General features: G+C 41.0%; 1 protein-coding gene across 4 annotated transcripts; it reads right to left on the bottom strand.

Moving 5' to 3' along the window:
* Positions 1-3,077: 3,077 nt before the first annotated feature.
* HELLS (helicase, lymphoid specific) lies at positions 3,078-27,110 on the bottom strand. 4 transcript variants are annotated; one of them, XM_054382744.1, is made up of 21 exons: positions 26,997-27,110; positions 22,355-22,477; positions 21,096-21,155; positions 20,469-20,502; positions 20,331-20,395; positions 19,805-19,846; positions 19,224-19,448; positions 17,262-17,444; positions 16,859-17,002; positions 14,706-14,902; positions 13,406-13,502; positions 12,329-12,490; positions 11,702-11,844; positions 10,020-10,158; positions 8,532-8,615; positions 8,319-8,438; positions 7,214-7,330; positions 6,231-6,390; positions 4,338-4,434; positions 4,050-4,126; positions 3,078-3,240 (listed from the first exon to the last, which is right to left on the bottom strand). In XM_054382744.1, the coding sequence occupies exons 1-21, from the start codon at positions 27,099-27,101 to the stop codon at positions 3,143-3,145; spliced, it is 2,472 nt and encodes an 823-aa protein (XP_054238719.1). In that variant the 5' UTR covers positions 27,102-27,110; the 3' UTR covers positions 3,078-3,142. The 4 variants fall into 4 exon arrangements, with proteins under 4 accessions (XP_054238719.1, XP_054238720.1, XP_054238721.1 ...); XM_054382745.1 differs by having other exon boundaries at positions 16,955-17,002; positions 26,997-27,106; XM_054382746.1 differs by lacking the exons at positions 13,406-13,502; positions 14,706-14,902 and having other exon boundaries at positions 26,997-27,106.
* Between the last annotated feature and the right edge of the window lie 456 nt (positions 27,111-27,566).

The following is a 27,566-nucleotide window of genomic DNA, read 5'->3' as shown; positions in this document are numbered from 1 at the left end:
GCCTGATTTAGAAGAAGAGACAAGAAACCTGAAAAAGGCACACAGTAGCAACGCAAAAGCAAGCTGAGACTCCATCTTTCTGTCTGTTGTCTGCTACCAGTAATTCAAGAAAGTCTTGCATCCACCGAAACATTTTTTCCCCTCTAATGGAAAATCAAGGGGACATTATTCCACCCAGATCAATTTAAAACTCTTAGTACCAGTTACCTCCTCCCCACCACATTGTCATTACTGCATTTACTTGTGGACCTCCCCATCTATAGAAAGGAAGGCCACTTTCTCAAACACCAGTGCCCCTTACAGCACGCCCCAGTCCATGCATTAAGTGCACAAAAGCTCCCCTTCATAATTAGGTGGATAACAAGTGTGACAATTACTCTTCACTGCAGCAGTAAGAAATGCAAAGTCATGCAAAGGTGCTTTGATCAACAACATTCACAAAACTTTGGGAGACAAAAAATAAAAGAGGGACAGAGAGATGGAGTCCTTTGTAGCAGAAAGCACAAACATGTACATTGCTTTCACTCTGCGAAGGTGGGCTACAAAAGCAGCCACAGCTCTGAAGTCTCAAGTAACATCAAGCTCCACTCACTAAACAGTGACATTTCACTGATACTACACTATTTTATGCAATTTCAGGAAGGCAGCAATTGTTAATTCCTAGCTGTGCTGCCTGTGCAATAGAAGAAACTCTTGTTCATTTTTCTTTTCCACCATATCCACTCTATCTAGTGGAGTCCCTCAGGGGTAAGTACTGGGACCAGTACTATTCAATATATTCATCAGCAACCTGGACAAGGGAACAGAGGCTGATGGCACAAAACTGGATGGAGTGGCTGACGTCCCCTCAGGCTGTGCTGCCATTCAGTGAGACCTGGACAGGGAGAAATTTAATGAATTACAACAAGGACAAAGTGTAGAGCCGTGTATCTGGGAAAGAACAACCCCATGGACCAGTATAGGTTAGGCACTGACCTGTTGGGAGAGCAGTGTAGGGGAAAGGGACCTGGGGGTCCTGGAGCCAGCAATGTGCCCTTGTGGTCAAGAAAGCAAATGGCATCCTGGGTGGGATGTATGAGAAGGGGTGTGGCTAGTAGGTCAAGAGTGGTTCTCCTCCTCCTTCACTATGCCCTGGTGAGGCCACATCTGGAATATTGTGTCCAGTTCTGGGCCCCTCAGTTCAAGGACAGGGAACTGAAAGAGTCCAGTGCAGAGCCACAAAGAAGATTAAGGGAGTGGAACACCTCCCTTATGAGGAAAGGCTGAAGGAGATTGGTCTCTTTAGCTTGGAGTGTTGGGAGGACAGAGCCAGGCTGTTCTCAGTGATGTCCACTGATACGACAAGGGGCAATGGGTGCAAGCTGGAGCATAGGAGGTTCCATGTAAACATAAGGAAAAACTTTTCCACAGTGAGGGTGACAGAGCACTGGAACAGGCTCCCCAGAGAGGTTGTGGAGCCTCCTTCTCTGAAGACATTCAAAACCTACTTGGATGTATTACTGTGAGACCTACTCTAGGTGACCCTGCCCTGGCAGGGGGTTTGGACTAGATGATCTTTTGAAGTCCCTTCCAACCCCTAACATTCTGTGATTCTGTGGTATCATTCTGCAGTGATATTCAGGTAGCTGTGCAGTTAGGCAGACTAAATCAGGCTTGAAAATTTAGGTTAAGCCACTGAAGCAGTTATATCAGTTATTATTATAACTTTCAGTTACTACATTCAGATACTACTGTAGATACATCATTTACTCTTAAATCTTGTAGTAGGCCTTCATTAGCATACAATAATGCCTAAAGGAAGACTAGCAGGGTAGTGCAGCAAATAGAAGTAACATGTGAAGACAGCACATGTTGGACTTTGTACGATCCAGGCTAATAAGTAACCAGCAAAGGCCAAAACCAGCCTACTCATTAACTTAATGGATTTATTCTTTTATAGAGGTAAGAACAAAAAGCTCTCACTACTGTAAAATGAATATCTCTAAATAAGGCTAACAGATTACTCCGTGCAGAGTAAGAACAATCATAAAGTAACTGGAAACTAGGTTCCAAAGTCTGATAGATGAGGTATGAATTTACTTTATTCTGTTTCTTAGGGCTTGGCCTACCTAGCATAACTGCAGCTGTGACAGCTCCAGCTGCAATTTCATGACTGCAGCTTCCAATTACACACAAACCAGAACTGAAAATTTAAAGGCTACCTGCTGCCTAAGTTGAAAATTATTGCTTACGGCTGATTCTTAGACCCTACTCTACATATGAAATTAATATCCATCTGTCTACTGCCACATGGTAGTCTTCCACCCAGCCCCAGAGACACAGTGCATTTCCCCTTCCAGTGCCCTCAGCTCCTTCCACGTGCTTCAAATAGGCACCTTAGCCACACAAACTGACAACCCAGCCAAGACAGAATATCTGCACTAGAAAATGTTAGGGCATTTTGAGCTCATTCAAAATGCTTGGGTTTTGCTGTGGGTTGTTTTCAGGGTTTTGCTTGATTTTTTCAGGTTGTTTTTTTGTTGGTTCATTTGTTTTTGCCTTAGTTTGGTTGGTTGTTTGCTTTTACTTATGATTACTGCTGTTTGTTGTGGGTTTTTCTCTTTTTTAATGTGTGAAATTGGCTAATGGGCTACATGAGTAGGGAAAGACTGAATTAATGGGCACAACATCAGTTTGGCTTATTCAACAAGTAACGCTAAAAAACCTTGCACTTTTAACATAAACCAAACATTTAATCAAAATAATCTGCAATTTAAAACCCAGAAGCTACACAGTTTTCTGTAACAAAGGCACATGTTCTCTCCCTTCCAAATAAAATCATAACTGACACCATATGAAAAAAAAGTGGTTTAGGACTTCCACAGGAAGTTTGTCTGCCTTGTTTGGTTTGTTTGGTTTTACCAGCCATTACAAGCATTAGCTGCAAGCATGAAATATGCTCATTTTTTAAATTCTTTTTGAGAGCCTACCAAAGCCACAATAGGAAACTATCACCTGCGTTGTACTGTAGAACATGTTAAAACTCACTGGAAGAACACGAGGCTTTTGAAGAAGGTCTTAAAGAAACTCAGCACGTGCAAGTAACACCTCTGAGGATTTGATGTCAGACATAGGTTTGTCCTGTAAAAGCTATGTTTGCACATTAAAACACACATTCTGCCTTGGAATCTGACGATTCTTCTAGGACCCTGAAAACACCCGTTTTTTCCATTTTCGTATTTTCAGAGGTCTTCATTTGATCTAGGATTAAAACAAAACAAAGATCAAAAATGACAGCTGATGTAACTGCAACCTTACTGTTGCAGATGTAAAATGTGTATCTATTTTTGTTTGTATTTGAAAAGCAAGTTGATAAAATCATTTTGCTCCTTTATCAAAAGATTGCAACTAAAACTTTGTGCTTGAAAATTTTTCAGTTGTGGACTTTAAGTAAAAAAGTAATTCCAACATCTCTGGCTAAATCTGCAGAGAAACACAGTTGTAGGAAACCTCCAAAATTAATTAAAAGATAAAAATAAGATATTTGGTCAATTGACAAGACATGGTAACTCTGAAGAGCTCATTTTCCCCCCAAAGAAAATGTTACACTGTATTTTGCATTATGATATTATCAAAACAATCTTTTCAACAAGTTTGCTGAAAAGTATTTTCCAAGAATAATTTTTGGTTTGATCAATTACACCATCTTACAAGGAAAGTTGCTTTGCAGATCACCTCCTAATCTACATTTTTCATTCACAGTACACACAGGGCACACTACGCACGAATGTGGTTTTCTGTAATACTTTCAGTTAAGTTCTATTATTTCTTCTTCACCAAATTTAACAGTTGGACTCAATGCCTTAAATTTTTTTTCCAATCTACATGATCCTATATCTTACTGGAAACATCAGCAAAAGGGCCAAAGGGTCCTTCATCAGATCTACAATATAGCTGCAAGGAAGGGAGCTATGTCAGCTTTCTGCATCTAAAGATTCTTAAAAAAAAATATGAATTTACTGTTGAACAGGAAAAGCACAAACAGGAAAAAAAAATCAACTCTGACTTACCAATAAGATCACTTCTGTCCAAGAGTAACTCTAGATCTTTATCACTGATTACTTTTTCTTTAGATCCTTTAACCTCCCTGTCGAGGAAGAAACAATCTCTCTTAATACAGATAAAAAGCACATTAGTTAGTATTGTAAGGAAGCCAGTTTTCCCACACAGCAGAATCCCTAGGACATTCTTTCTGCTATGAAGATCCACAGATCGCTTCATAAGACAAGAGCTTTTGACAGCTGCTTGCAAGCTGCAAATTAAGCTCACAGTCCAAGTAAAATGTGAAATCTGCATACCTCTCATAGTCTCTGGATTTCAATAATTCTATTAATTCCTGAGGGTCCAGGCAGCTCTTTGACTGTGCTAGACCAGATTTGCCACCTTTAAACTGATCTGTAACAAAGGAGAAATTTTAAGAAAGTACACAGAAACAAACGGTGTAAATTGTTACATCAATGCTAGATGCACACATCGAACAAATTACTCTTGACCATCAAAAATATATGCCATGTTTCACTAGTTTGGTCCTCAGGTAAACACATCTTATGCCAAGAGCCTAACCGGTGAAAAAAAGTGATGAGTTTGCATGCAGGCCTTTCACCTTCTACATGTAGTACGCAGAAGAACTGATTGAAACACCAATTCAACATGCACACAGGCACAGAGCACAAAAGTCATTAGTTCTACTTACAGTAAAAACATTGTAAATAAAGTTAGATGGTGGATGCTGAAGTTTGTTCCCTTTGTACTGTAAGCTGGTAGGATAGGAAATAGGAGACATGGTTGGCAAAGAGAACATCCCTGATGTTCCTCAAGGGTTGGTACTGGGATTGATGCTGTTAACATCTTTGTCAGCAACACGGACAGTGGGATTCAGTGCTCTCAGCAAATTTGCCAACAGCACCAAGCTGTGTGGAGGGAAGAAATGCCATCCAGAGGGACCCTGACGAGCTTAGAGGTGGGCCAAGTCCAACATCATGAAGTTCCACGAGCCAAATGCAAAGTTTCTGCACCACAGTCACCGCAAATCTCAAGCACAAATGCAGTCCTGAGAAGGACTTGGGGGTGATGGTTGATGAGAAATTCAACGTAAATTTTAAATGTGTGCTTGCAGCCCACAAAACCAACCAAAATCCAAGGCTGCATCAAATGAGACACATGGGCCAGCAGGTCAAGGAAGGTAATTCTCCCCCTCCACTCCACTCTCATGAGACCCCACCTGAAGTATTATGTTAAGCTCTGGAGCCCCCAACACAAAAAAGGACTTGGAACTGTTACAATGGGTCCACAGGAGGGCCACGAAGATGAACAGAGGGCTGGAGTACTGTCCCTATGAAGACAGACTGAGAGAGTTGGAGTTGTTAAGCCTGGAAAATAAAAGGCCCTGGGGAGACCTTACAGCAGCCTTCTGGTATTGGAAGGAGAGCTGGAGAGGGACTTTTTACAAAGGCATGTAGTGACGGGACAAGGGCTTCAAACTGGAAGAAGCTAGATTTAATTAAACGCTAGAAAAAAATTGTTCACCATGAGGGTAGCAAGGCACTGGAAAAGGTTGCCCAGAGAAGTTATGGTGGCTCCAACTCTGGAGTGTTCAAAACAAGGTTGGATGGGGACCTGAGCAACCTGGTCTAGTAGAGGGTGCCCTTGCCCATAGCAGAGAGGTTGGAACTAGATGATCTTTTAAAGGCCTCTTCCAACCCAAACCATTCTATGATACAAAACGAAGAACCATTGTAAACTAAAGTGCAAACAGTAAGCTATTAATCTGATTTTCCACTTATATTTGGATTCTTGTAATTTGATTTAAAAAAGATAATCTACTCAGACTTGTCATCAATCCCCACCATTATCCATACTAAAAGTCTAAAAACAATCAGGTCAAACAAACTATCATCTTGCTGACAAGATACAAACAAGCCTGGTGCTCTTACTGCCGCCTTTTACCTGTATTTCTTCCAGGTAGGGTCATTGTTCAATCAAAACCTTCCAAAGTGCTTTTTCTTTAATTTGCTGCAGAAGGTATCTCCAATGTGTCTAAGATTGCACTTTGAAAAGCAACACTAAGCCAAATGCTGGACAAAGCTTTTTGCATTTCACTAAGCAGTCAGTAAACAGTGCAGTAAGAGCTCTCTCCTGAGATTCAAAGCAGCAACACATGTTTACAGGAAGTGTAAGAGAAAGATACTTACTTTTGTGGATAATCAGCTTCTCCAGCTTCCTCTTGGCAGCAGCTCTTTCCACAATCTTCTGGTCAACAGTATTTGCTGTCACAAGACGATAAACAACAACCGGCTTTGTCTGGCCAATTCTATGACACCTGTCTTGGGCCTGCAAGTCTGACTGGGGGTTCTGAGGAGATAGAGAAACAACTTAGCTGCACATCATTTAATCATTTTAAGAGACATACCACAAGCAGCATTTTCAATAGTGACCTCTGAGTATCAGAGCCAAAGCCATAAGCTGATCGGTCATGGTACATCTCTTACTCAAACCTGTCTGTGCCAAGCTCTGCTGTTGCAGCTGCACAGTCAGAGTAACTCAGCTCAGACTGCTTCTGCACTAAGTTTTCAATGGATGGACATGTTTTGTTCCACAAATTTAGCTGTAAGTTTGTGGAGGTTTTTTGTGTTGGAAGATAAAAAAGCAATTTAAAAAGTTTGCATTTCTGAAGTTGTTTTAGCTCTCTTGAAGCCAACTAGTCAGCTTCAGTAAAGCTGTCTGTTAAAATGAAGATGCAGAGGTTTTCAGTCATTTCTTTTCACACCCATCTTTTTCCCAGACTTCAGACTCACTAACTAGCTAAAACACAGGCTGAAAGTCACTGGTATTAACACAGCAGCTGCTGGAAACGAGGAACCTGTAGAAGGTCTGGCTACATTCAAACTTAAGAAATCCAACAATGGAAACATCTTCAGTATCTTCAAGGAAAAATCCTCCTGCTTTTGGTGTAACTGAGGCAAATAGGCTAGTTTTGGAGATCAGCTCTAATATTGCATTCCGTAAGCTGGGACTTTTCAAACAAGTCTCTGTATTTCATATATAACATTCTTGCATACACTACTTACTATGCTCTTCATGTAACACCTCATTAAAGTTACAGACATGATCTATAACACAGTGACAGAGAAAGCATTTTATGACACATATCATTAGGTTATGTCTGTCAACATACCCAGTCGCTATCGTAGATGATAACTGTGTCTGCTGCAGTTAAGTTAATGCCCAGGCCTCCAGCTCTTGTGCTCACTAAGAACAGGAAGACTTCAGAGTCAGTATTGAACTGATGCATCTGGAAGAGAATTAATCTATTAATAAACATCAGATGGATCAAACAATGTAGCTAATGTTTTAAGAGGTCTGTGTTTAAAAAGGTGAACATAGATAAAATACAGCATACACTGTCAGAGGCCAAACTAAGGCCTTAAGAAATGCTGCATGCACTTGAGACAGGACAAAAACTGAAGCAATTGTGGGGTTTTATCTAATGATTTGGTCAATGAGTTGTCTAACACAGAGTAGAGATGAGTGTAGAAATATATGGTCAAAATCACATTCATCTCCATCTGCAATCTATCATGCACTGATATTTTCTTCCCCCAGTCCAAGCTGGCAGGATCTAAAAACAAATCTGCTTCTCGACACAAGCAACAATCTAAAATACTGATGCCAAGTTGACTGTAACTCCCAGCTGCCCTGTATGCCATCTCCTCTTCAAAACCACACCACTCTGAATGGCTGCTCTTCACTGTAAATATATACCTCAATAGTAAGGCATTCTTACTGTGGTTATTTGAAACCACCACAAGCATCTGACACATAAGACTGCACTGCAGCAAATCCATGTGCAATCTGAGGCTGAAGTTACAAAGGGCCCACTCAGTACAAAACTCCATTTCCTAGAAGTCTACTTTATTTGACATTAGACTTGCAGTATGCTCCCACAGATGCTGGCATCACATACTGGACACTAGGAAGTAATACATGTAGGTGTAAAACTGGAATTAGCATCTGCCACAACCTAAATACATGAAGCACTTCACATCTGAGTGAGGATGTGAGCACCCATCATTTTACACATACCCCAAGGTAATGATTAGCAACACATTTTGTTGCTTCAGTATTTGAGCTGCAGACACTAAAGCAGCACCCAGGATGCCAGTTTTTAACATAGCTGTCTTTTGCCTGTAAAGGCTAAATGCTGCGTGAAATCTTATCTCAGTGCCATAGGAACAAGCAGATTTTGCTAACAGGCTCAAAGGGCATGTACATCTACTTACATTTTCTTCTCTCTCTGAATAAGACATAGTGCCATCCAAACGACTAAATTTGAAGTCTCTCAGATAGCAGTAATCCATCAAAATGTCAAGCATCATAGTCATCTGAGAGAACAGCAACACCTACAAAATCAGAAAGAATCCTTAGTACCATTTTTTGGCCATAAGGAGGCAACTACATGTGTCCTGTTCCCCTCCAATATCAAAAAGCTTTACCTTATGTCCTCTCTTTTTCAGCTCTGGAAGCATCCGGTCCAAAAGCAGAAGCTTCCCTGAATTCTTTACTAAATCTTCATCAATCTTAGAACAGGGGAGAGGGAATCATGTTAGGAGGAAAGGATACCAGAAGTTTCCCTGACTCAGAAACACCAACAAAAGCTGTCTAAAAGCTTGTCACAGAAACAAGATTGTTCCAATTTTTCAGCTGAAGCAGCAGTAATTTTAACAAACCACATTCAGTTAAAACATGAGCATAGAATCATACAATATTTTGCTTTGGAAGGAACCTTTAAAGGTCATCTAGTTCAACCCCCCTACATAATGAAATGAAATCAAAACTAATCATTTCATAAACTAAAATAGTTTTCATCTCACTTCTGGAAGGAGAAGCTATTTTCTTTTTTCCACATGGAAAGGCACTTTTGCTTCCTTTCCAGGTTGCCATTAATGCATAAGGCTTCCACCTACTGGACATAAGGAAGCACTGCTGAACAAGTTATTACACATCAGCCAGATGATGGAAGTTGACAAGTTTTCAAGCTGCTGTTTTAGACCCCTCTTTTGCTCAAGACAGTCTGTTAGATCTAGCTCTTGATATGGGAGAAGAGCAGGTATACAGAAACTCCTCAGGTCTGAGCCATACAGCAGCCATTTCAGTAACTCCTAATCCTTTTCCTTCATGTGGTGTAAACTGTCACAGTCTGCATTCTACACATTAATTTCCCCTCATCACCTAGACTGGGCTATCTACTTTTTATGCACTGACTTTACATCAGTAAACTTCAACAGCTTGCTCCTGAGCACAGCTGAACTTGGTATCACTCACTGAACAGGAACATGACTACACATGCCCACAAGTCAACATTCAGAATGTGCAAGCAACTTCTAGTTGTTCAAGATTCTTTCAATATAAATTACTTCACACTTTCCTCTGTTGTCAAATGCTTTGTGTAGATTAAACTACTAGCTGGCCTTTGTGATATAATTTTTTTTTCCTTTTGAGAAGAAAGGATGCTGTATTCTCTGAGCAGAGGACTCTGTTCAACCTTTCAGGACCTCACACTAAAGTTACCACCACATCTCCTGCACCATGCACAATTTGTGTCATGAACACTTCACCAAGGGCAGCACTTTTGGTTTGAAAATTAACCTTTGTGAGGAGAGCTTGAGGAAAATCTAGAACACCTTGAGTCCACAGAACTTGAATTCAGTAACTTTGCTCCCCAGCAAATGAACACTATTGCAATGGTTAACACTACAGCATCACTATGCAAAAAAGCTAAACGGGCACAGAGGCTGAACTTGTGTCTGCAGCTGCTGCTGCAACAGGAAGGTTCCAACAATGACTCAGTGCACTGCTGGAATTCAGTGGGGAAGTATATGTCAAGTATGTTGAAAGGGTCATTATTTACTACCATAGGCTCACAGTCTTTTGCTTTCTAATGTGTGGAATAATTTTTGTTGCAATCCTTTAAAAACGTGTACCTTAAATTGTTGTGTGGCAGGGTCCAACGGATATTCAATAAGATAGGGGTGATTGCAACACTTCCTCAGTAACATCATAACATTCTGCAGTTTAAGGTTCACCTCTGAATCCATGGGAACGCCTACATCTACCACAGGCCTTGAAAAGATACATCATCTTATCAGTACAAAAAGTGACACCCTATTTATGCTACAGATACTGAAGAGAAAAAAAAAAATAGAACAACATCAAGCAATGCATTCACATGTGTCAAATGTCCTCAAAATCCCTCATAGTTAGTAAAGCTATTGCCAGAAAAAAATCTTTTAGTGCAGCACTTGGCACTGAAGGCACAAGCTTGCCATTATTTCTTGGTTTAAAACACAAAAGAATAGCCTGTAGTAACCAGCAGAAAAGACACTTCATGCAAGTCACCCAGTAGGAAAGGGAACAGAAGCAAGCTCTCTAGAGCAAATGGTCAGACCTCCTGAGGAACAACACATAAGCTATTCCAAAATCAACTCTCTACCTACCTCATTTTGGCCACACATCCACATTGCAGGACTCACAATGCATGCAGCCATTTAGCTCTTCCACATCTAAGTACTGTCTCCAACATAAAGGATCCATGCATCCCATAAAACTAACACAAATATATTTAACTGCAAAGTACACTGGCTATAATAAAAACCTAGCAAAATAAATACATTTTGACCCTGAAGATTAACCTGGTTTTCCAAGTTAAAGGGACCTCCTACAAATTTAGAGCCACCAACAGGCCTTGCCAAAACCAGGAGCAAACATGATGCCTCAAATCCCTCCGTCCTGAGCCTTAACTCTGATCTTAATCACCACAAAGTAACAAATAACTGTCAACCAAAACAGCAATAACCAAGCTGGCATTCAGGTTCCAGGCCTCAGCTTTTCCTGTGTATTTCACAAAATAAAGCATGGAAAGTGCTCTTCCTTTTCCTCCAGCCTTGAACCCAAACTTTGCACCAAGAATTTCTGAGTAACTTCAGCAAAAACCTTGGAGTTTGTTGTAGCATGCTAGCACTGTCTTTTGTCCTGTATTTGAGCCAGTGGAAGATGTATCTGTGAACAGAATTGGACGCTCAAAACAAAAGGTTTGCCTGATCCTTGCAAAGTCTGCAAAATCTAGCAATATGCCAAGCTCTTCACCCTCCTTGCTAGCTGTAGCCAGGACCTAAGATACCACAATGAAATTTCAACTACCAAATAACCAAGATGAAGCAGTTCTTCCCTGGCTAGACCAAACACCATCTTAGACCTTGAAGCTTTGGTGAAACCACAATTCTTCACTACCAAAATGTTTTAGCAGCCCAAAGGAATAACATTTCACACTAGATAATCCATAAAGAGCCCAAATGTCCAATACAACTATCGTCGCAGGACTCAAGACTGACTAATAAATATTAAACAGGGACTCTAGAAGCAATTTTATTGCTAAGTCCTACAAAAGCACAGGTCTTGTTGTTAACTCTGAGTTAGTGAGTGACAGTACAAGCTAATTGTGGTTATCATGCCCCAGTGTGTATTAGGTAAAAGCAAACAAACAAAATCATAAAGCTACAAGGATAGCAAATTACAGGATGCCATTCTTCTGGATGAATTTCAACAAGCAAAGATTTGGAAGCAAACTAAGGAAAGAGTAATAATCATAGTATTTTAGGGCAGGTACCTCTCTTTTTCTACTTCCTCTTGCACTTTACTGATCAGTTTTTCTAAGTCATCAGGTGAACCATTATGTTCTTCACAATAATCAACCACCTTTCGACTACGGCGTTTTGGTCGGCCTGTAGGACTCAACTCAACTACTTCTTCCTGTGGAAATCATAACATTGCCATCAACAGCAGACAGATTTAGATTCTGATGACCAAGAACTGTCAAGAAGAGGTTTCAGTGATACGCATCATGCAATACTTAGACTCAACAGTTTCAAGTTTTGCTGAGTAGAAAATGCAGCCCACATTTTAAATGTCTGTGATTGTAGATTTGGAAAACCTCTGCTTGACTTCTTAAAAGTTGCATTAGTACCTTCTGATTTTACAGCAAAAACTCTACAAAAACTGCATTTTCCCCCCCAAGCTACAAGTAATCAAGAACATATTTACACTCATATTGTGTTAGGTCTGTGCCACTGAGGCCAGTCATAGTAACTACTATTGAAACAGGAAACAAAAGGACTAGACTAAAAAGCTAAGCAAAAGTAGGTTTAGTACAATGGTAATGAAGCAATACCAAAATGTTTCTGCCTACAAACTGTTAATAGCAAGCACCATTTTACTATCTGTTATCAGTAGATACCTCGTTATTTCCAAGCAGTTTCCTAATGGTGCGGTTTACAATGGCAGTGTAGAAAGTTTCTTGCTTCTTTGCTAGGGGCGCATATACCACCACTTCTCGTTTAGGAGGAACCTCAAGAGCAACATCAGATTTCAATCTTCTCAATAAGAACGGTGTGAGAATCTGAGGTTTTGAACAGATGTGTTATAATTACTCAAAGCTCTCAGTGTGGATAATTTAAAAACAAATACACTAATAGGTGTACTGATATAATGCTATTTTGACAATTTAATACAAGGGAGTTAAAGTGCAGAGCTCTGTATTTCATTTTTTAATATGGACGCCTATGCCAAAACTTTTATACATGTGCTAGCAATACATTTGTTCAAACAACACATCCACAGCTGAAAAATCTTGAATAAGGGTACAGCATTAACTGCTATAGATGTGTTAAACAATTTTTGTCATATGAAAAGTGTTTTTATTATGATATAGCTCATTTTGGTTGCTATATTTTCTCAAGCAAGTTATTCTGGGAAAATTCAAAAATCTTAACCACAATAAAACATAAATTGTCATTGAAAATAATATCTAGGAGATACAATTCATCTCTCACCATCAGCTTATGGTGGGAAAATGATTAATTTTGCAAGCATTTACTTATACACACTCTCCTTCAAAAAGTTTGGAGTGTTAGTTTGGTTTTCGAGACAGTGACATTATACAACTAGTTTCTCAAAAGATGTTCTGTTCAACACATAAAAGTTACATAAATTTCCTCCAAGTAATCTTTCAATAATATTAACATGCTAAGTAAGTCTTTTGGCAAACAGAGGCAATTAACTGCAATCAAGTTTGACAAAATTCAATTCCAAGAATAAAAATGAGTCATTATCAAAGAAGTATATTGCTCCTTTCAGCATTTTAAGTGCCATAAAGATTAAAAAAATCCCTACAACTCTAAGGAAGTTCAGAAGCATCTCAATAAAAGCCTCAGGCCCAGAATTCAGCTTCACAAACAAGATTTTGACACACTTCATAATAATGGTCAATTTTAGAAATAAACCATGAGAACAAACAACATGAATAAGCAAAAACCTGATGCAGCATATGCAAGATGTTCTGCTCCCTTTCTTTAGCAATAATATCTTCAGCAGTTTCTGTAATGGTGGTAATATCAAACCAAGATTCAAAGCTATAAAAAGAAAAAAAAAAGAACAGGTTTCTTTATAGATATTAGTAATTATTTAAGTTTGCTATTTTTCTCTTATCCTGTGATTTAAGAAAAACAAAGCACTAATATCCATCATGAACAGAAGGTTAATTGGAGGTATTTCTGAAGTGTATCTGTCAATTCAGATGCTTGAGGTTTTAAATAATGGGTAAAAAAGCTTATATTAGTTGGCTTATTCACTATGATCTGTTATATTAGAATCATAGAATCAGTCAGGGTTGGAAGGGACCACAAGGATCATCTAGTTCCAACCCCCCTGCCATGGGCAGGGACACCTCACACTACATCAGGCTGGCCAGAGCCTCATCCAGCCTGGCCTTAAACACCTCCAGGGATGGGGCCTCAACCACCTCCCTGGACAACCCATTCCAGGCTCTCACCACTCTCATGCTGAAGAACTTCTTCCTCACGTCCAGCCTGAATCTCCCCACTTCCAGCTTCATTCCATTCCCCCTAGTCCTATCACTACCTGATAGCCTAAAAAGTCCCTCCCCAGCTTTCTTGTAGGCCCCCTTCAGATACTGGAAAGCCACAATAAGGTCACCTCAGAGCCTTCTCTTCTCCAGACTGAACAGCCCCAACTCTTTCAGTCTGTCCTCATAGGAAAGGTGCTCCAGTCCTCTGCTCATCCTGGTGGCCCTTCTCTGGACACGTTCCAGCACCTCCAGATCCCTCTTGTAATAGGGGTCTCACCAGAACTGGACACAGTACTCCAGGTGGGGTCTCACCAGAGCTGATATACTCTACACATTTTTTCAAAATTAATCTATAAACTGCTTTGGCAACTTTCTTCCACTTAAACCCCTACTGTTTCAGGAAAGGATCCATCTCCTACCAGCCTCACACAGCTTTCTTCAGCACCTTAGAAAATCTCAAGTAACACCAAGCCCTTATTAGATGAACACCTCTTCCTTCAAATACTCATGTCTTTGGCTCAGAGTTGTGCTTCCACTATCTATAGAGCTGATAATTACTTCCTTACTGTCTGAAACAACTGTGAAGGCAAAACACATTTCAAGGCTTTTATCACCAAATAATATCAAAGTACAATCATATCATAAACTAGCTCTTCACATGCTGATATTAAGTTTAATTATTAAAGAGTTACAATAATGCTTGAACAGAACAAAGGGGTGTGATTTCCACAATCAGATCAGAACATACCTTTTCAAATCATCAAACACATCTGGCAACAGGAAGTTAAGCAAAGACCAAAGCTCTGCCAAGTTGTTTTGCAGTGGAGTACCAGTTAACAGGAGTTTATTGTCTGCATTAAATCGTTTCAATTCTCTGATAAGGCGGCAGTTCATGTTTTTAATCCTGTGACCTTCATCTACTATCAGGTACTTCCAGAAGCAGTGCTACAAAAAAAAAGGATAGTTCCATCAAAACATGAGTCAGATGAGACAAGCAACACTAAAGGATGAAGGGGTCAAGCTTGCAAATGACACCAAGCGAGGCGGGAGTGTTGATCCACTCGAGGGTAAGAAGGATCTGCAGAGACATCTGGACAAGCGGTATCAATGGGCCGAGGCCAGTGGTATAAGGTTCAAGAAGGCCAAGTGTCGAGTCTTGTACTTGGGTCACAACAATCCCACGCAAGGCTACAGGCTTTGGGAAGAGTGGCTGGAAAGCTGCTCAGTAGAAAGGGATCTTGGGGTGTTGGTCAACAACCAGCTGAACATGAGCCAGCTCAGGTGGCCAAGAAGGCCAAGAGTATCCTGGCTTTTATCAGAAATAGTATGGCCAGCAGGACTAGAAGCGATTGTCCTCCTGTACTTCACACTGGAGTGCCACAAGTACACACTTGAATACTGTGTTCTATATTGGGGCCATCACTGCAAGAAGGCTGGAGCATGTTCAAAGTGTAACAGTGTGAGAGCTGAAATCCCCCCCACCCCAACAATGACCAGGCTAGCTCAGTCTGGAAGCAAATGAAAGCTGTATTTACAAGCAAATCTACAATCTATGATGAAATGCAATGAATATGTACGAATAGACACTATTCACAACATTTACATATATGTACAATCAACAGAAAAGCACAGCCAAGCCCCCTTTGCTTCCCCCAAGGGGCCTTTCCCCAAGGGGCCTCTCCCACCCCAAACCAGAAGGAATCCAAGACCCCCCTGGCAGAAGGCAGAGAGTCAAGAAGCAGAAAGGCTGTCAGACTTAGCTCGTCAAGGTCAGTGGGTTATCTTCAGCCAAAAAAAAAAAGCAGCAGCAGCCAGAAGCCCAGCAAGCTGCGAACTGCCCAACTCCCCTCTCCTTGTTTTGAGTAATAGTTCTTATACATTCCTATCTCTCCAATGGAAGTGTTTACAATAATCATTATTTTGCTTTCTTACACCCAATAGTGACTTATTTGTGCTTCTTCACCTTCTCTGCTCTAACTTTGAGAAGAAAAATTAAAAAGACAGTTTCAAACCATCACACAAAGGGTGGCAACAAAGCTGAATCTAGAGAACAAGTCTTAATGAGGAGCAGCTGAGGGAACTGGACTTGTTTAGCCTGGAGAGAAGGAGGCTGAAGGGAGACCTTCTGGCTCTCTACAACTCTCTGAAAGAAGGTTGTAGCAAGGTGGGAGTCTGTTTCTTCTACTAAGTAACAAGCCATAGGAAAAGCAGAAATGGCCACAAGTTCCACCAGGGCAGGTTTAGTTTGGGTATTAGGAAAAATTTCTTCACTGACAGGATTGTCAAACAGTGGAACACGCTGCACAGCAAAGTGATTGAGTAACCACACCTGCAGATGTGGTGCTTGGGGACACAGTTTAGTGAAGGACTGGCAGTGCTAGGTTAATGATTGGACTCGATCTTAAAGGTCTTTTCCAACCTAAACAACTCTGTGATTATAAGAAGACTGTCTGATATGCCTGTTACAGTTGTTTTTAGAGTGTTTAACTCTTTGAACAGTTAAAGCCATGCATCTGCTTCACGGTGACTGAATTTAGAAAACTTAGGTGATTACAGTAGAACTTCTACAAGAAGCTCATATTACTGAAAGAATCAATCTGATGTTAACCATGACATTTATACACTTAAGTAGAGATTTTACTCCAAGCCTCCCTCACCATCACCTACAAAGAGGTAAATGAAGAGCAGATATGGATAGTGTTCTGTTTGATGAAACTTTTAAGCCTAAAATTCCAGAGAGGCTGCCATCAAGGAAACAGATGTGAATGGCAACATAAATGTTCAAGTACGACAGCTATTGTACAGGCAGCATCCAGCCCTTTTTTTTTACTGCATTCAAAAGTATTGCTATTAGTGATGAGGCATTCCACCATTCTTGGGCTTTCAGAAGAGTTTAGATACCTGCAAGGCATTTCTGTCTCGCATCGCTATTTCAAAGGAAGTAATGACCACAGGATGGATTTGCAGTGAGCCTTGTCGTCCGTGAATTTTACGAACCAGTTTACGACGTTCCTGCTGAGTTCCATGATAAAGCATTAGTGGAATCTGGAAAAAAAAAAAAAGTTTTGAACTTAGGTGAACTAAGATTAGTTAAACAAAAGACAGTAGAGATAATTAGCTCTGTTATAAGAAGGACATAAATACATAGCAAGTCACAGAACAGTAACCATGACAAACAACTACAATTAAACTGGTGTGCTGTATAGAGAAAGTTTCAAGGTAAAGAACTAGAGTATGAATTAAATCTTGTTCTTTAAAAAGAAAGGAAGAAAGAAATCTTTGATTTTTTATTTTTTTTTTTTACCTCTGGAGTAAATCTCTTGAATTCAGACATCCAGTTTGGAAGAGTAGACAAAGGACCACATACTAAGAATGGACCAGGCACTCCTCGCTCCACCATCAGTGCTATTGTGGCAATACACTGAATAGTCTTCCCCAAGCCCATTTCATCAGCTAAAATGCCATTGATACCATTTTCCCAAAGCATCTGCATACACAGAAAAAAGTTTATGTAAAATAGCCAACTTATCCTAAGAACAGACATTTTTAGGAATGTAAAACCTGTAGAAACACTGTACTCGGCTTTTTATATTACAGACAGGCAAGATTTCCCCATGATGAAAATAAGCATCTTGTAAAACCCAGACATTCATATGTAGGTATATGCAGAGAGACTTAGATCCCTGGGGCTATTTAGTCTTGAGAAGAGAAGACTGAGAGGGGATCTGATCAATGTCTATAAACATCTGAGGGGTGGGTGTCAAATGGAGGGGGCCAAAGCTCTTTTCAGTGGTGTGCAATAAGACAAGACACAACAGATTCAAGCTTGAACATAGAAGATTTCACCTCAACATGATGAGAAACTTCTTTACAGTGAGGGTGACGGAGCACTGGAACAGGCTGCCCAGAGAGGTTGTGGAGTTTCCTTCTCTGGAGACTTTCAAAACTCACCTGGATGCATTCCTGTGTGGACTACCCTAAGTGATCCTCCTTCAGCAGGGGGGTTGGACCTGATGATCTCTTGAGGTCCCTTCCAACCTCTAATGTACTGTGATATATACTTACAGCCAATTAAATGCATGAACAGTATCAAAGGATGTGAACCAGTTGTATGAAACAGCACCGCAACTGCAAGTACAGCTCACGCTACCTGTATTTTTACTGAGCTCAGCTCCAAAGAACTCCCTTAGCTATCCTATCTTAAAGGCCAAGTTACTGTGTAGATGTTTCAGCTTTATCTGTTCAAGTAGCTCATATAGGCACAGCTACTTCATCACAGGTAAAAGGTGCAATCCTCACCAACACAGCCAGCTGCTCCATCAAAAGTTCTTTGCAACAGAGAAACCTCTCACAAAAGAACAGAAAGACAAACACAAACATTCTTTGGCTACTCTACTATTCATAAAGGTTATTATAACTAAGAGCCCAGGGAAGCTGTTTTTTTCCCCTCCCAGAATAGGCCTGCCTTCCCTATGGATTTCTCAGTGACAGAAAAGTGAGCTTAGTGGCATTCATTTGTGAGATCATCTTATGCCTGTTAAAACAAGATACATATGCTCACAAGGCAGAGAATAAAAAAACCCAAACCAACAAAACCTAACGGAATATAAGATCAGTAGCAGAATGAAAAAAAATTCTGTCTGGCTCTGACAATTAAAAAGCAAAGTAGTTCTAATTTGGCTTGCAAGCAAAAACAAATAGAAGATAATATGCATGTGGAGACTTCTTATGGAAAGTTTCTTTAGTTTATTTCAAATGCTGAAGACAAAATATTTTAAAAACTACTCTGTTGATATTACTAGTTAGATTACAAGTTGCAGAGACTGAAACTCATCCCCATCAGGCCTGCAAGGTAGCAGTTCTTTAAAGACCTAGAGCCTAGGTATCCAAGCCCCCGAGAGACAAAAATATTAAGGCTGACCCTCACTAGTATGCATAGGTCCTTCTGCCTTCATAAAGTATTTTTAAGGAGAGGCTGAAAAGACAGCTGAGAGGAACAAGAAAATAAACAAAGGGAAGAGAAAGAACACCAACCAGAAAAACTAAAGAAACGTTTACAAATGCAAACTCCCCATGCTGAAACACTAAAGTGAGAAATTCTTGAGAAATTTTTCATAACACCATACTCTTGTATCATGAGAAATCAAAGAACTGTCTTTTCTCCACATTCCCTGCACCACCTACAGCCACAGACTGTGTCTCTTCTCCCTCATTTCTTTCTTTCCAAACAGCAACAGATTCAAATTTAACGAAAATCATTCCATACCCTTAGCCACTCCATGCCTTCCACTTGGTACCACCTCATTACACCTCCGGTAAAAATCTTTGGCTGCTGAAAAGGCACCGGTTGTCCATTAAATTTCCGTATAGGATCAAGGAATTGCTTGGCGCTGTGTCGCACAGCTTGACACAATCTATCCTTAATGACACTATTTGAGTCCCCATTTTTCTGCAGGTCTTCTGGACATAGGTTGTTAGGAGAGCTTTCATCCTATAGGGGGAAGTTTGCGTTAACATCTGACTAGCAGAATGCACATCAAAGTCCAGCTAAAACAATCTCGCCCAACTTACATCAGTCTTAATGTGTAGTGAAGTAATGCCGTCCCTCACACAAAGGTTTATTTGGAGTAACCATCAACTAGTAGTAGAATTTGGTTTCAGGATTAATTATTACCATATACATAGATGTCAACTCGTTACACTTTACACGTCTAATTTGGTACTTCAGTATCAAGCAGAGAGATGTATATATACAGGGAAAGTTTAAAGATATGCTATAAAGTATAAAAAGCCCTCCCTCCTTTTGGGCTCAACATACTTAAACATCAATAACATGCAGCAACATACCTCATTTTCCACTTTACTTTTTTTTGCCACTGACAATATCTCCTGGAAAAAAAAACAAATCAAACCTAATGTTTGTATGTTTTTCAATCTTAAACTCTATTACAATTTGTATTTCATCATATCTTTTAATTGAAGAATCTAGACATACTCTAAAAAGCCCTCCACACAACATCATTAATCTTACAAGACACTCTAAAACAAGGCCCCACATCAGAGAATGTATCCCAGCACAAAGGGTAACTGAAAATTCAGCTTTTGATGAAGACTCCTCACAGCTTGCCTCCACAAAGAATTTAAGAGACACCCTGTCTGACTTCTGCAGGTTTGAGAACACAGCTTGTTAAACAGACCTTTGTTGGAGGAAAGCCATGCCATTACAGACAGGCTACTGCTAGCTGTCGATAATCTGACAGCAGCATACAAGAATGCATTGCTCTAAAATACAGATGTAACACAGTGATTGCCTCATCAGTTAAAATCTGTGCTACAAAAGTCCAAAACAAGCCAATGTATAGTTATGGCCTACCTCCTTGGACATAATTTCTGAGATGTTGTATGTCCCATCTTCTCTCCCCCTCTTCTTTTTTGCACCTATAAGGTAACATCAAACATTAAACAAAATAAACACACCAGTACTGACAACAGACAAAGCCAAATAAATTACCTGACTTCTCTGCACCATCAACTGGATTTTGACTCTAGAAAGTAAAGGTAGGAAGAAATTAATCATATTATGTATCTCTAATTACCATGACACAGATAAAAAAATATAAGATGCTTCACACCATTGCCTGTGAAAGCTTTCCTTGAAACACTATTAAGTAGTTTTACAAGCAAAATATGTTGGACTTGATTATCTTGAAGGTCTTTTCCAACCTGGTTAATTCTGCGATTCTGTGAAGAGAGGTTCCCACTTACTTTTTTTACTTACTTATGTGGGACCCTGGGTGAATAAACAATAATTGCTAAACCAGTCCCAGTACTCTGTCACCCTTACAGTAAAATTTTTCCTGATGTTGAGGTAGAACTTCCTGTGTTACAGTTTGGCCCACTACCCCTCCCTCATCCTATAACAGGGAACCACTGAAAGGAGGCTGGCCCCTTCCTCTTGACACCCACCCTTCAGATATTTGTAAACATTAAGATCCCCTCTCAGTCTTCTCCAGACTGAACAGCCCCAGGATTCTCAGCCTTTCCTCAAAAAAAGAGATACTGCAATCCCTTAATCATCCTTGCAGCCTTAATATGTCAAACTTTTCAAGTAAAAGTTTCATAAAATACCTAATCTTACCTTGGCAGATTTTAACATCAACTCTCTCTTTCTTTCTAACTTCTCTTTCCTCCTCTGTTCCTAAAAAAATCCCAACAAACCACATGTTTATCTTTCAACAACACCCACAAAAGTACTGTCCATTATGTGATAACAGGCATAGAATACACTGGTAAAGGAGAGTTCTGTGTACTCTGCAGATTTTGTTTTTGCAAATATCAATAAAAGCCTCTATTCTAACAGTGTAAAATGATAATGTAAGCCTTGGACAATCAGATGTAACTGCTTTGAACTGTTTGTCAGTGAATACTTGAAATACTTAAATACAGTAATTTAGAAAACTTTCCAACAAAAATATTTGATTGCCAACTCCTTAAAATCACATCTACTGCAGTAAGTTTTCCACCTTTAACTTCTACATATTACCATATCTACCATTTCTACTTTCTGAAGGCAAAGCAAGCCTGGAATAGAGCAAGACAGTACTGAAACACATTCCATCAATGCAGTAACCATGAATTCAAGATGAGAGCTAAACTAGAGCAGTATTTGTGACAGCAGGTTCAAGCAGTCTGTCAGTTACTTTTCCAAGAACACTGTTGCCCTGAATCTTTTCCTAATGCTCTCTCTCAAGCGGCCACTCTTACAAACTTGTCCATAAAGGTACAGTTAAGTAAGTCAAGATAAACCTAAACAGGAATTCAGCAGACTATGAATTAAAAAGCAAAAAACATACCAAATTTTATGGAAGCTCTGGTTTGGGAACAACATGGCCTCAAATCACTGGAATGTATAGATTTTTGAGGGAGACCTACATTAGCATCCTGAAGAGGTCTCAACCTCAACCTTCAATAATTAACACTAATAGGCTGTATTAATTTCTGACTTGTCAACTCTTTGCATCCTCTGTCCTTCCTTCAGGTTTTCCAGGTACAGGTACTTTAAACTTTGTTTCCTACTTCAAATATTTAATTTTCTCTTCCTAATACTCAGGCCAACAGAAAATTTGAGCCACCTTTACGTTGTGATTTTAAATTCCAACTCATAACCTTACCAGCCTGATTTATCTATTAATTTGTAGAACAAATTCCAAATATCATGTAAAGCACCACTCCATTCCTGGACAGTAGTTTCAGTAAATTTTCATATAATTACAATCTTACCAGCATTTTTACTTTATTTCAAACAGCTGAATGGGAAAAAAAAAAAACAAACAAACAAACCACAAACAGAATGCAGACCATCTTAAAAATCTCCACTGCAGACATTCACACACCTACCTCCAACTGCTGCTGTTCCATTTTGGTTAGCAAGAATTTGGAATAGATGTTGCTTTTTTCAAGCAAATGTTGAAGCCTCTTATAGCGTATTTCACTTGACTCCCTCTCCCAGGAAGTGCGAGCCTGGTCAACACAAATACACATCAACCATTTATGGATGCTTCAGTTAATGCTTCTAATATAGCAAAGGGTTTGTCTACAGGGTAACTGCAATGGTCTCATACATGTACATGTCCCTTCCAGCCACAATGACTTAACTCACAAGTGCCTGTGTGAAGTAGAATCATAGAATCAGTCAGGGTTGGAAGGGACCACAAGGATCATCCAGTTCCAACCTCCCCCAGCCATGGGCAGGGACACCTCATGCTAGATCAGGCTGGCCAGAGCCTCATCCAGCCTGGCCTTAAACACCTCCACGGATGGGGCCTCAACCACCTCCCTGGACAACCCATTCCAGGCTCTCACCACTCTCATGCTGAAGAACTTCTTCCTCACATCCAGCCTGAATCTCCCCATTTCCAGCTTTATGCAATTCCCCCTAGTCCTATCACTACCTGATAGCCTAAAAAGTCCCTCCCCAGCTTTCTAGTAGGCCCCCTTCAGATATTGAAAGGCCACAAGAAGGTCACCTCAGAGCCTTCTCTTCTCCAGATTGAACAGCCCCAACTCTTTCAGTCTGTCCTCATAGGAGAGGTGCTCCAGCCCACTGATCATTCTGGTGGCCCTTCTCTGGACACGTTCCAGCATGTCCATATCCTAGGGGCTCCAGAACTGGATGCAGTACTCCAGGTGGGGTCTCACCAGAGCTGAGTAGAGGGGGAGAATCACCTCCCTTGACCTGCTGGCCACACTTCTCTTGATGCAGCCCAGGATCTGGTTGGCTTTCTGGGCTGCAAGTGCACACTGACAGCTCATGTTGAGCTTCTCGCCCACCAGCACCCCCAAGTCCCTCTCCTCAGGGCTGCTTTCCAGCCAGTCACTGCCCAGCCTGTATTTGTGCTTGGGATTGCCTCGACCCAGATGCAGGACCCTGCACTTGGTCTTGTTGAACCTCATGAGGTTGGCTTGTGCCCACCTCTCCAGCCTGTCACAGTCCCTCTGGATGCCATCTCTTCCCTCCAGCACATCTGCTGCACCACACAGCTTGGTGTCATCAGCAAACTTGCTGAGGGTGCACTCAATGCCACTGTCCATGTCACCAACAAAGATGTCAAACAAGACTGGTCCCAGGACTGATCCCTGAGGGACTCCGCTTGTCACTGGCCTCCACTGGGACACGGAGCCATTGACAGCCACTCTCTGGGTGCGAAGTACTGTACAATGAAACCCACTGAGGGTTCCACTCACTTATGTAAACGGAGCTCTGCAGCAGGCAAGCCTTCAGTGCAGTAGCACAAGGCTTTCAAGAACTCAACGGTGTTTCAACTCCAAGTTACAGATTTAAAGCAAAATTAAATTTATTTGCAGCCTGCAAAATTCAGGGTGAGAGGAACCCCAATCTGGCAAGATTCTGCAGTTTCCCAAGTAATAGCTGGGACTCCTCCACATGCCATTTACACAACGCTGCACAATTTTCCATTATAAACAAGAATCAGACAGCTACAAAACCATCAAGCCTAATTTAGAGCAATCAAGTCAGTTTCCAATATAAAAACAGTAAGTTCTGCTTGCTTCATTTACAAAATCCACACATGCTTTTAAAAGTAGCTTCTGTTGAATTTGTCAAGGCTGTGCATTTAGAAGTTTACAAAACTACTCTTTAAAAATCAGATCAAGATTCACCCAAAGAGTAAAAAAAAATTCATCTAAAGAGTGCATCTCTGCATCCATCTAACAATGGCTGAGATATCACACAAGTGAAAAAACATGAATTAGCATCTCCAAGAGAAACCCCAGAGAACCAAGATGCAGAGCTTTACAAGATACTTATCTCTCCAATAGCCTTCACTAGAAACACTAGGGGGAGGATGCCCTAAGACAGAAAAGGCAATGGAATCTTCTGAAACAAAACAGACTAATTAGGCAGGAGGAAAGGTATTAGCTGAATCACATGACTAACTGTGTGACACAAAAGAGAATGCATGTTTCTCTCCCCCAGAAATCACACCTTTATCTTCCACAAACAGTACTTCTTATCAGGTAGCTATCACAGTATTCCATTCTGAGAGGAAGATCTATCTTGACAAGTTCTATTTTGGGGGGAAAGACATTGCTTTCTCACGATTATCCATAGTTTTTCTTTCCTTCTGCTCTCCCCAGTTCAGGTTTTTTTCCTTCAGGTGAAAAGTATCTGAACTCAGAAAGGTCAACCACTGATGGCCCAGAAAGAACATAATTAAAACTAAACTATATTCAGAAGGTTGCTACTGCTCACTTTCTATTGAACAGAGCATCCTTCCATTAATTGGTCAATCTGAAGGACTGTTCCCATAAATAACTATGGAAAAATTCAAGGGAAAATAAAGAAAACTCAAGGATGATGAACAGCATCGAATTCATTATTTCTTCACTTTGGCCTTCTGACTTAATCCTCAAGCCTCAAAAATGCTGGGTTTTTTTCTGGGTTAGTGTTTTGGTTTGGTTTTTCTTTTTTCACCAAAAAGGTCAAGAATTTGCTACTCTTTCAGCACTCTACGTTCTCATAAATTTGCATAGCGGTATTTTGCCATCAGCATGAAGGAAAAACAAGTGACACTTTTGTTGAACTGCTGAACAAATTGCCTGTAAGGGGGGTTGCAGAACAAGCATAAACACAAAATCCAGAAGCTTCAAGAACATCAACTCTCCCCAAGATGCCAGGAAGCCTGGGTTTAAGAACACAAGTAACTTTCCTTGGTCTAACTGGCTCAAGATTGCATAAAGAAAGCATGATAGAGGTACACAGGAAACTGGACCAACTCCCTTGATACAGGTAAGCTCTGTAGATTCTCAAGAACTAGAACACAAAAGAACCTCCACTGCTGCCATGTTATAGCACTGCTACAGAAGTGGTTGGTAGTGAAAGGAATTAAATACTAGGTCCTTTTCTCACTACTTGTTGTGCAATAAAGTAAATTTCCTCTACAGGGGTTTCTTCCACCTCCAAGAATATTGCCTCTGAAGTTTTAATTCCAAGTCTGATGAAAGAATACCTGAAGAGAAGTTCAGACACCCTCCATCATGACCTGTTTGCAAGAAAGATTATGATACTTCTGTGACAATAAAATATTATTTTCTAACTGCAGTATCACAAAATGCTGTCAGACCTTTACAACAGACCTTTACAAATCACAACTTTCCTTAATAAAAACAGAAAGAGTAACTAAAATTAGTTCCAAGCCTTGGAAATTGGTATTTTTCATGCCCTTTGAATAATGTGTGCATTTTTGAGGCATCAGTCTCCTGAGGTTTCACTACAAGGCTACATCATTAACAGGGAAGGGGAAAATGAGAACAGTCTAAAAGACAGGAAAAAAATCCCAGACACTGATTTCTCAAGTATTTTGAAAAATAGCACTAGATCTTTACAATTTCCAAAAGAGCATTTAAGAGATCTTTGAAGCTTGCATTTCCTTATGTCGAAAAAAACATATACCTTATATAGCATTATTACACCTTGATAATTTCTATCAGCAAAGATCTAGAAACATCATGTTTTGACATTCTCTCTCTCTAAAACAGATTGGTTAGTATCGACCAATGCTCAATATTAACATCTGAAAACATTCAGAGCAAGAGAGAAATGAAATCTAACAATGATTGTTATTTTTATTAGGAATGTACCACTTCCCTGAAGCACTCTTTATTTACCGCCACATAAACAGAAATACACAAATCAAACATCGGTTCTCAAGATGACTCCGTACATTTATTCTGGCAGCAATGATAGCTCAGGTAGCTCTTGCTCCCCTGGGCTTAGAGGTTCCTGCAAAGCTGTGTGCAAGGAAGATGCAGGAGAGCAGCCCAAGAGAGCAACTAGCATCAACCCGATTCTTTTTGGCTGGGCTTTTTAGGCCAGCCTCTATCCCTGATGGAGCTGATGCCTGAACTATACCTACTACCAAAGAAAAGGCATAACCAGCATATTTCTGTAAACTATAAATGGCATTTATACAAGCGTCACACAGAGCTCTAACCGCGTCGTTTGTTTAGTGGGAGTGTTTTTAATAAAAAAGGTGCAAAAAAAGAGGAAAGTGTAACACAAACACACAGAAAACACAAACAACAGTCTTGCTTTTACTGATTCAGATAGAAAATCAGATGAATGTGAACTTACTAACCCCTTGTGAAACCAGCTTACTTCAAAGGCATTATATCTTGGACTTTTAGGCTCAGAATGACAAAAAAGGTTGCAAATTTAAATATGTATAAAATGCAGCAGGCTTCTTACTGACTGCAAGAGTCCACCGTTAGACTTTAAAATGAAGAAAGGGTCCCCCTTGGATGACAAAGGCGCTTGCGAATCTCAGCACCGGTACATGGCACTTCAACGGCCTCTCATGCTTGTTTGTTTTGAAACCAAAGGAGCTGCACGACACCCGGCCCACAACCAAGCGGGCTATTGGCGTGGGGACGCAGCGCTCAGGCCCAGACAAACCAAACCGCCCGGAGGGCACCTGCAACCCGCGCCTCCGCAAGCAACCCCAGCACACCGCGTCCTCACCCTTTCCAGCATCTGCCGCTCCTTCTCCAGCCCCTCCGCCTCCAGCTGCTCCTCCTCCTTCAGCATAGCTGGTGTGATCACTGCCGCCTCCGCCTGCTCCCCCATGGCCGCTCCCAGTGGTTCTGCAACGAGAGCACGGTTAACCACGGGCCCTCCCCGCCGCGGCTCCCGCCCGCTGCTGCCCCGCGCTCTCACCGTCACTGCTCTCCGTGTTCTGAGCAGGCATAGCCGCGCGCCGGGCAGTTAGGCGCGAGGCAGCGCACCGCGCGCACCCGCCGCAGCACAGCACTTCCCGCCAAGCTCCTGCACTCCTTCCCGCGTGGCCTGCCTCGCGAGACCAAAAAACGCGCGCTACCCAAGCCGCGCGAGATAGTGGAGCTCTCGCAACGCCGCTCGCTCCACCCCCTCCCGGGCCCGCCCGGACGCCATCTTAACTCCTGGCAGGGGATGCGGACGTGGGGGTATTATTCCTCTTCCGTGGCTTTCCCTAACCTGTCCTCTTTTGCCTTGCCAGTCGCGCCGCCCTTAGCCCGGGCAGCTCCTCGGGCCCGCTGGTGCGTTCTTGAGCCT

The sequence above is a fragment of the Indicator indicator genome, chromosome 7 (assembly GCF_027791375.1).
Source record: "Indicator indicator isolate 239-I01 chromosome 7, UM_Iind_1.1, whole genome shotgun sequence".
NCBI lineage: Eukaryota > Metazoa > Chordata > Aves > Piciformes > Indicatoridae > Indicator > Indicator indicator.
This window is presented reverse-complemented; position numbering and strand designations above follow the sequence as displayed.

Bases quoted from the DNA above. Each gene is read 5' to 3' on its own strand.
- HELLS (XM_054382744.1), bottom strand. From the start codon at position 27,101: ATGGGGGAGCAGGCGGAGGCGGCAGTGATCACACCAGCTATGCTGAAG. The intron at 20,503-21,095 runs GTAAGATTAGGT...TTTACTTTCTAG, and splicing joins TGATGTTAAAATCTGCCAAG to AGTCAAAATCCAGTTGATGG. The intron at 8,616-10,019 runs GTACACGTTTTT...CCCTGTTCTAAG, and splicing joins CTGCCACACAACAATTTAAG to ATTGATGAAGATTTAGTAAA.